Raw genomic sequence first — 9,133 nt, forward strand, 5'->3', positions numbered from 1 at the left:
ATTGCCTGCTGAAGACCCATAGGCAGGCGAGAGGAGAGGAGAGGAGAGGAGAGGAGAGGAGAGGAGGACTTACTTTTTTATACTTGGCTTTGACATGCAGGGCTTTTTCTACAGCTGTCAGCCACTCTTGCTCCTTGGTCGACTCAAAGTAGAAGAACGCCTCGGTGCTCAGGTCCAGCTCCTGGAACCTGAAAGGCCAAAACCTCCTCAAGACATGGCCCATGTGCCTGGACACTGGGCTGACCGCCCCAAAGTCATCAAGAGCCCGAGCTGGCTGCAGTGACTTCCCAAGGAGCAACCCTTCGTCCACAGGTTGGCTCCATCGCCTCCCGGCCAGCAACTCCTCATCCTGGACATTTTAAGGCTCAGATTTTAAGCGTTCCCCTCCCTTTGCTCGGAACAATCAGGGCAGCTGCGAGCACTCTGCTAAAGTGGAACTGGCTGCCACGTTATCAATCAGACTTTAAAAACGAGGAGCAGCTAGGAGCAAGCTGTCGCGAGTGCACGTTTTTACATCCAGCAATGGAGGCCTGTACAAACTTCATGCCAGTTGTACTGCGAAATTTGCTGCTTTGTAAGCGATCGATTTTGTCAGATTCGATAGTGGCAGAAATCAACTAGATATCCAAGCAAAAGAATATCCGGTAAGTGAAACAGTAAAATACATTGTGAAACATGGATTTAAGTATGTTTGATGGTGCCCCAGGGAGCGACGGGCTCCCCAGAGGATGGAAGGTTGCCATTGCCACGTTCAGAATGACAAAAAAGATGCTACTCCCTGGATTAAAACTCTTAGGTGCTCGCTCAAGGCATTCTCCTCCCTACACTATAAAGCTAATTTCTCTAGTGAGAGTCCTGACTACTGGATCTCAATGGAATCCAGCTGTGGGCATGGGAAAAGGGAAGGCCAGCCCAGCAAGCCTTCTTGCCTCACCCAATGCAGTAGAGGTCTGGAGGCTCAGGGTCACAGTTCAGCCACGGTTCCAAGCCACTGTCCGGAGACTGTCCGTTCACGTTCCAGGTCCCCACGAAAAACCTGCAACACAAAGGAGGCTGCTGAGCTGCTATAACAGGACGGTCAGCAAAGCAGACCAGAGACTCATAGGAACAAGCGCAAAAGGAGCACAGCCCACAAAAGGCCCCCACAGCTCAGACGGCCAAGACCCATACCAAGGACTATTGCTCGCTCACAGGTAATTCTGAGGCCTCAATGGCATGACCTGGCCGAGGCACAGGTTCCCTTTGGCCTTTCCCTTGATCAGGCAGAGACTGATCAAGAGAGAGATCTTGGAGTTGTAGTAGATAACTCACTGAAAATGTCGAGTCAGTGTGTGACTGCAATAAAGAAGGCCAATGCTATGCTGGGGATTATTAGGAAGGGTATTGTAAACAGATCAGCCAATATCATAATGCCCCTATATAAATCAATGGTGCGACCTCATCTGGAATACTGTGTGCAATTCTGGTCACCACACCTTAAAAAGGATATTATAGCTTTGGAAAAAGTGCAGAAAAGGGCAACTCGAATGATAAAAGGGTTGGAACACTTTCCCTATGAGGAAAGGTTAAGGCGCTTAGGGCTCTTTAGCTTGGAGAAACGACGACTGAGGGGTGACATGATTGAGGTTTATAAGATTATGCATGGGAAAGAGCAGGTAGAGAAAGAGGTACTTTTCTCCCTTTCTCACAATACAAGAACTCGTGGGCACTCCATGAAATTGCTGAGCGGTCGGGTTAGAACGGATAAAAGGAAGTACTTCTTCACCCAAAGAGTGATTAACACATGGAATTCACTGCCACAGGAAGTGGTGGCGGCTATAAGCATGGACGACTTCAAAAGGGAATTAGATAAGCATATGGAGCAGAGGTCCATCAGTGGCTATTAGCCACAAGGTATAGATAGGGACTCTGGGGCAAGTGATGCTCTGTCATCTTGGTGCTTGGAGGGGTCAACAGTGGGAGGGCTTCTAATGCCCTGTCCCCACTGGTGGACCTCCTTGATGGCACTGGTATTTCTGGCCACTGTGTGATACAGAGTGTTGGACTGGATGGGCCATTGGTCTCATCCAACATTGGCATCTCTTATGTTCTTATGTTCTTATCCGTCCTGAAAGATGAAGCCCCATGTCTCTCCACAGCATGAACCCAGCAAAGCAGCAGGATAAATGGTAGAGAGGATAGGGAGAAGCTTTCTCGTCTGCGGAGCTGGTGGCGGCCGGGAAAACCCTCACCTGAAGTTCTGGATGTTGACGTACTCCTTCTCCCTCTTGGCAATGATGTGTTTGATGAGCCCTTCCCTTTGCCCGGTTTGCGTGTTGGGCACAAAGAGCATGCGCATGGTGTTGCTGACTTTGGGCTGGTCCTTGCTCACAACAGCCTCCCTCTCACGGAGACACCTGCATGGAAATGAGGACGGGACTCAAGCTGCTCTTTTGATTGGGGGGGCAGGGGCGGCGGAGGCAGATCGCCAAGGAGACTTACGGCCTGCTTGGGGGTGGCGGCGGAGGCTCCCTGCGGGCGCTCATTTGCTGATTCTGCAAGTTTCGTTTCTTCTCCAGACTCATGGCGCCGAAGTTATCCTCGAATCCCAGCATCCCTGACACAAGAAAACCCTCCTGGGTCACTTGTTTGTTTAAAAATAGTTACAGGTCGGCTTTCCTACCTCAGTGATCTCCAAGGGGGTTTAAAGGGCAAAGGAAATCTAAACAGAGAAACTACAAACAGCAGTATATGGTAGGGAGGAAACAGAGCAGCAATGTAAACATCACATTCCTTCTTCACAGGCCTTGGCAAGTGGAACAGTTTTAATCTGCCACCTACAAGACAAAACAGACTGTGCCAGAGAACTCTGTTTGGGAAGAGTATCCTTTGGGGCGGAAGGCTGCCCCAGAGAAGACCTTATCTCTGGTTGCTTCCCACCTAATTTCACACAGCGAGACATCTATATGTGATGGGAAGAAGTAGGCAGATTCATATGAGGGAAGACAACCTTCAGGAATTAAATCGGAGGAGAAAAGCTATTGTTAGGAATTGGGGGAAACAGCTATTGCAAGAAAGGCTCTAGATTCATCCAGGAGAATGCCCTCTTGGTTCAAAGGAGGACTTTGGAAGCCCTCCAATTTGGAATTTACTTTCTAAGAAGGGGGTCAGTGTCCAGATTAGAGTTCAGATTACAGGAGGCCAGGGAGTGGTTTGCAAAAATGCCTTTTGTGATGTCTTCTACGCAACTGTTTCTAGAAGACCAGGGAGGGGGCATTATTGGGCCACGATCAATTAGCTTCCCCCCTGCATAAAATAAGCACTGAATCCCAAGCATTTGCCAAACAGAAGTTATACAGGATAACAGATATAAGAAGGATGTCAGCTGATACCTGCAGCAGGAGGCTCAGGAGGCCCAGAGAGGCCTTTCACTTGGTGCCAGGAGGCATGGTCCACAAGGTCAGGGAAAGGAGCTTTGGCCTGGGCTGCAAAAAGAAAACAGCTGGGTCAGAGACTAGCCACCGACAACCACCAGGGATCCAAGATGGGACTTGGGAGGGGGGGGACTTGGTTACCTTTCTGAACTCTCAGCACCTCAGCAAAGAACGCCAAGCATTGCTCCTCGTCGGGAAATTCAAAAAGACGTTCCGCCGTCCAGCCTTGCACCCGGATCTTGCAGCCAGCTTCAGACACACACAAGAAAAACACATGCCAGGAAATGTGGCATCACGCAGGTAAGCCAAAGAGCCCAAGTGGCTCAACGTCAAGACTTTACAATGAGAGACAGTCACAAACATCAGCCACCCAAAGCAGAAAGGCTAGTTGCTAAAAAGCTTTAATTTCCTTGATGGTCGTTAAACCAAAAGCTCGCGATGAACTTTGTATAAGAACAGAAATGAGCAGAGGGTTCTTGTTTTAAAAATACACCGATTCAGGAAATGCCACCCACAGAAAATAGATACCTTTACCAAGTTCTAAAAGACATCAGATGGTAATGTGAGCGGACTTTGAGCAGAGAAACAACCACGCCTAGATAAACACAATCACTTCCAGCCACGATCGGGTTTGCAAGAGCCTGATTCGTTTGAAATTATCTGCTTTTTCCAAATGATTGAGATAGATAGATATAAAAACAAAAAAAGGCACTAATGTTTTACACACAGAGATAAACCTCTCAGACTGATCCCAAATATGTCTGCCAACTGCCACTGTTCCCGTCCCTCCTTAATCTCACAGAACAACAGTTTGGTTCCATTCCCCTCCCCACCCCTACTGAAACTAAGAATGTCTCCATCTCCCTCCCCCTCCCCACCCTCACGGCAAATCTTAGACGGAAAACTCCTTAGTGCAGAGACATGTCTTTCTGTCCTCTGCAAAGAGCCCTGCATATCAACAGCCCTATATAAATAATAGAACAACAACATATTTTAAAACAATTTTTAAAACGTCGCAAAGGATATATGGGAACCTTTACACAGCATAAGACCCATCTCTGGGAGGACTGAGAGTTCATGGGAGATTAACAGTACCGTCCTATGCAGAGTTATAGCCTTCTTATGCCTCTGACTTCAAAGGATTTCGAAGGACATAATTCTGTTTAGACATGCACTGTAAGCAACTGTTCCATGGTCCTTTAAGGAGCCAAAGGAAGACCACTTTATTGATAGAAACACATTCTGAAATAAGGTACATTTCTTAACAACTGCACACCCCCTGCAAAGGGCAGGCTATTAAAACGTGGCATCTAAGACCAAACTGCTCCAGGCAGGCCTTTACATGTTTCAGAATTTATTTGTTTGAACTCTACTCTTGTGGTTCAATCCAGAAGGATCAACAAAGCAGCTCACATAAAATATATTTAAACTGGGGGCTGCTTCTTCACCTCTGATACATCACGTTGTTCTATGGAACTAGCCCTTTCCTCCCTTGCAAAACTGTAGACCCACAAGGACTTCAGGCCCAGCATTTGTGGCAAACCCCAATAAGTAACTAAAGAGGAAAACATCTGAGACACTGTAAAGGAAACAAGGGCTAGATTTAATGTCAAATGAAATTCAGCCCTAACAAGCAGAAACCAGGAAACAAAGTAGTTTGGGCCTGTCAGCAACTTAGCTTCAAGTTGTTTTCTTTTGCTTCAGGTTTCTTAGAGAATAATTTGACCTCTTAAAAGGACAGGTAGAATTTCGAATCTTAGCAATCCCACAACAGGAGTACAGGGCAGCTTTGCAGGATGTCAGTATGTATACCACCATTGCAAATGCAGCATACATTTCTGATTTTACTCACTGTTTTCTCTCTGGAGCCCCACACCTTTGTGTGTGCTTCCCTTCAAGAAATACAGAAAATCACAACCGAAGCCTTATTCAAGGCCTGGCCATACCTCACAAGAAGCAAGCACAGTCATTTGCAAGTAGGAGGGGTGCCCTTTTTTGGAGTGAGCAGGGTGGACATCAACAAACAGCAAAAAGACACCCCCCATTCAATAAGCAGGCACCCCTCTTCTGTGGTCGCAATAAAGGGGCCCTTAACTCCCTGCTACACCAACCACAGGCTGTTGAAGACTCAGGACTAAGAAATGGCAATGGATTGCTTTTCTCCTTACTGTTTAATGACAGGGGTGCACTCTTGCACAAGCAAACCTAATTCAAGAATGTCAGAACCTGTTGTCTAGCATGACAGAAATGATCAATGAACACATTCAGTGCTTCGGGCCTTCCCACAACCCCCTGCCTCAAAGAAGAAGAAGAGAAGAAGAGATTGGATTTATACCCCACCCTTCACTTGGGAGTCTCAGAGCGGCTTACAAACTCCTTTCCCTTCCCCTCCCCACAACAGACACCCTGTGAGGTGGGTGGGGCTGAGAGAACTCTGACACAAACTGCTCTTTCAGGAACAGCTGTGCCAGAGCTTGTGACTGACCCAAGGTGGAGGAGTGGGGAATCAAACCCGGTTCTCCCAGATTAGAGTCTGCACACTTAACCACTGCACCAAACTGGCTCTCAAAACAAAACAAAAACGTCTATTGTTTTTGTTATTTTCTATCACCCACTTCCTTAGAAAGGGGTGTGTTTTGTGAATGGGCTCCTGTGTCTTTTTTTAAAAAAAGCCTTAGAAGAAACCTCACGCTTCCAGACTGAAGAGGCCAGCAGTGGGACCCTTCTGTCTTCCTCAACAGGCATAAAGCTTTCCCAGCGGCAGCGAGAGGAACAACCACCCTGAGACACTCAGGCTAGGATGAGTCAAGTGGGAAAGACCACACGTCAATGATGGGCAGGATCTATTTCTGACAAAGCCCGCTGAAGGAGACTCACTATTGGCTGCTATGTCGATCAGCAGAGTTTCTTCAGCCTCTGGAAGAGAAGAGAAAAGAGGATCAGGAAGCTGCCGAGTGCCCATGGAGTTCAAAGGTACAAATCAGGAAATGTCGCACCTGACCTCACCACAGGAAGACCCCCAAGTGCTGGCACAGCACAGCACCCAGTTCTGGGATCTCCACAACAGGGATACTGCAGCAGGGCGTCTGTTTCTAGGGCACTGACTGTAAACCTACAAAAAGTCCAACATTGAGACCGTGCTAGAGGTACAATTTGGAGTTACTTGGGCTGCAGCAAGTTCCAAGGATGGGAAAAAATGCATGAAAATGCAGTGCAAATTTGTTATCTAACCACAAGCCACGGGGGTCTTAAGTCTAGAAGCCCAGGTTACTGAGACACAATGTTCATTTGTGGCTTCTGGGACAAGTCACTGGCCTTCTCCCTCTTCACTAGTGGGAAGCAATGAATTGCCATGGCGGGGGAACAAAGAGGCCTGATACCTTGTACATATTTAAAGTGGCTGTTGATGGGAATGTTCTCTTGGACAGGCGGTTCCTTCTCTCGGGAACGGATAACCAATCTGGAACAGAAGGAAAGGCTCATATAACACTGTACGAAATAAGCAGCGGGGGAGAACAAACCCTTATCTTTCCCAGAAGGCAAGAATAATAATGAAATCCTGCTCCAGAGAGATCATAATCTGTGCATAAAGATAAAGGAGGGAAAGCATTCCCCTTGCAGTCTTCCGACCAGGCCTCACTGTGAATTTTTCAAAACAGATAGTGTTTGATGAGTGAACTTGCTAAAAGCTCCATCTCATTACATCCGTCAGTACAGTAAATCAGGTTCGGGATAATTGCGGACTAAAGGGAAGGTTATGCATGCAGCTCTCCAGGAATCTAGCAAGTTGTTTTTGCACTACACAGTGCAGCTAAGAGGTGGGTATAAATGTGAGAGTGCCAGGTTCAATTTCAGGATCTACATGGGTAGTCTTGGGCAAATTATTCATTCTATTATCCACACACCAACCCTGTGAGGTAGGCTGCCAAGAGAGGCTTGTCCAAGATCACTGAGCAAGCATTACAGCCCAGGAGGATTTCGGCCAGACTCTCCTACACACGGATCTGCCAGTGCTTACTTTGGTTCCCAAATGATATATAAGTTACCTATAAATCAGGTGAGAAATAACAATCACCCGAGGGAAGTGGTTTTGCACCAATTCTCTCCCTAGAAGCTGCCATCTACCAAAGTGACCAACACTGTCGCCTGCTTGTCTTGGGGAGAGTAGCTCTTTTTCTCCCAGCCCTGCGAAAGGTGCCTGTGTCTCCCCTTCTGTGTCCCAGCACTGGCCTTTTGGTCAAGCTAGAACTCCATGACAACATACAGCCCAACACACGGCATGCAGGGAGCTGTCCAAGTCCTGTCCAGCACTTTGCTCCCAACACCTCCCCCAAAAGAATCTTAGGGAGAAAAGGAGACCGTGGGAAAAGATGCTGCTCTTGGCCTAAGACAAAGGGGGGGGGGGGGGAACAGTAGAATCTCCACAATCCAACTAAAACTTACTCATATTCCCCACGACGCTGGACCAGACTCAGTTCGCATGGCACTTGCTGGCCTGAAGTCACGTCCACACCCTGAGGGCCAGAGGAGGAAAGAGGGAGAGCCTGTACCAAAGCCAGCCCTCTCCAAGCACTCCACAAGGCTCCAAAATTTTTCTTAGCATCACTGCCTGAACTGACCACCCCCCCTCCACAGACCAGTGTTATGCTACTCGACAACCTCAGAGACAATCATTCCTCTTAATGTGGCTCTGATGTCTCTTCCAGGTGTCCTTTCTCCTTCACCCTTTGTCCCTCCCCCACGTTTAATAACTAAAAACAGGTAAAAACCACAGGTACGTGTACGTAAAGGCTGAGGCCTGCTTAAGCGCCACAAACTATGAGCTACTTGGCAAAGAAACCTGTCCCACAGTTCCAGTTCACTGAGGTTACAGCTATCAAGTGGCAAAGAGATGACACTCTGCACATGGTCAGAGGCTTCTTCATCTTCAACAGGCTTTGCAGCACAATCCAGGGCTAAGCATCACCATCACTCTCCAAACACTGAATAAGCATTCCAGGACCAAATTCTGGGTCACGTTAAGTCCTCCCTAGGTTCTATGGCGACAGGCGCACTTGCCAGCTGACTGGGGGGGGGGGGAAACAAAGCTTAGGCTGTTTCTAAGCAGAAATCACAAAGGTTAAAGTTTCATTGGCACATTGAGCTCAGCATAATCTCCTGCAACACAAATGACGATCTGGCCTGCGGCAAAGGAGCGCTTGAGGGGCTGCTCCAGGCAACCCCTCCCTTCCTCCAAGGAGTGACATGGATCTCTCCTCCCCATTTTTTCCCCTCCCAGCAGGGCTGTGATAGGCCCAAACCAGCCACTGAACTTTATGGCTGAGTGGGGATTTGAACCTAAACAGACAGGAAGCCCTTCCCCAAACTCCAGACCACAGAGCGACAGAGAGAAGGCACTCTGCACACGGCCAGAGGTTCTTTCACAGGGCTTTGCAGCCAGGGCTAACCAGCCCTCCAAATCCTGAAAGTGGATTCCAGAGCCAACCCACAACTCAGCCGCTCCCTGGGCAACGCAGCCCTCATCGCCGAGCCGGGACCGGAAACCCAGCCTCCCCACTCTTAACCCCGACACCGACCCCAGGCATCCCCCTCCTCTCCTCCCGCAACATACCCTGCCCCCCTCCCTTCCCCGCCGGCTCCAGGCTCAGCCAAGGCGGGTACCGCTCATGGCCCCCCCCCCCCCCCCCCCGGGGCCCCCCCCCCCCCCCCCCCCCCCCCCC

At 48.7% G+C, this 9,133-nt stretch overlaps 1 protein-coding gene across 1 annotated transcript in view; it reads right to left on the reverse strand.

Moving 5' to 3' along the window:
* OCRL (oculocerebrorenal syndrome of Lowe) overlaps nucleotides 1–9,133 on the reverse strand; it is a 24,497-nt gene that overhangs the window by 15,086 nt on the left and 278 nt on the right. The window contains exons 2-10 of the mRNA XM_015406149.1: nucleotides 7,857–7,957; nucleotides 6,794–6,873; nucleotides 6,291–6,329; nucleotides 3,555–3,662; nucleotides 3,372–3,464; nucleotides 2,482–2,596; nucleotides 2,232–2,396; nucleotides 935–1,036; nucleotides 74–188 (exon numbers count right to left, since the gene is read on the reverse strand). Of these exons, the coding sequence (XP_015261635.1) occupies nucleotides 74–188; nucleotides 935–1,036; nucleotides 2,232–2,396; nucleotides 2,482–2,596; nucleotides 3,372–3,464; nucleotides 3,555–3,662; nucleotides 6,291–6,329; nucleotides 6,794–6,873; nucleotides 7,857–7,957 (918 nt within the window). The remainder of the gene's footprint in view (nucleotides 1–73; nucleotides 189–934; nucleotides 1,037–2,231; nucleotides 2,397–2,481; nucleotides 2,597–3,371; nucleotides 3,465–3,554; nucleotides 3,663–6,290; nucleotides 6,330–6,793; nucleotides 6,874–7,856; nucleotides 7,958–9,133) is intronic.

The sequence above is a fragment of the Gekko japonicus genome, unplaced genomic scaffold (genome assembly GCF_001447785.1).
Source record: "Gekko japonicus isolate JY-2015 unplaced genomic scaffold, Gekko_japonicus_V1.1 scaffold1040, whole genome shotgun sequence".
NCBI classification, from domain to species: domain Eukaryota; kingdom Metazoa; phylum Chordata; class Lepidosauria; order Squamata; family Gekkonidae; genus Gekko; species Gekko japonicus.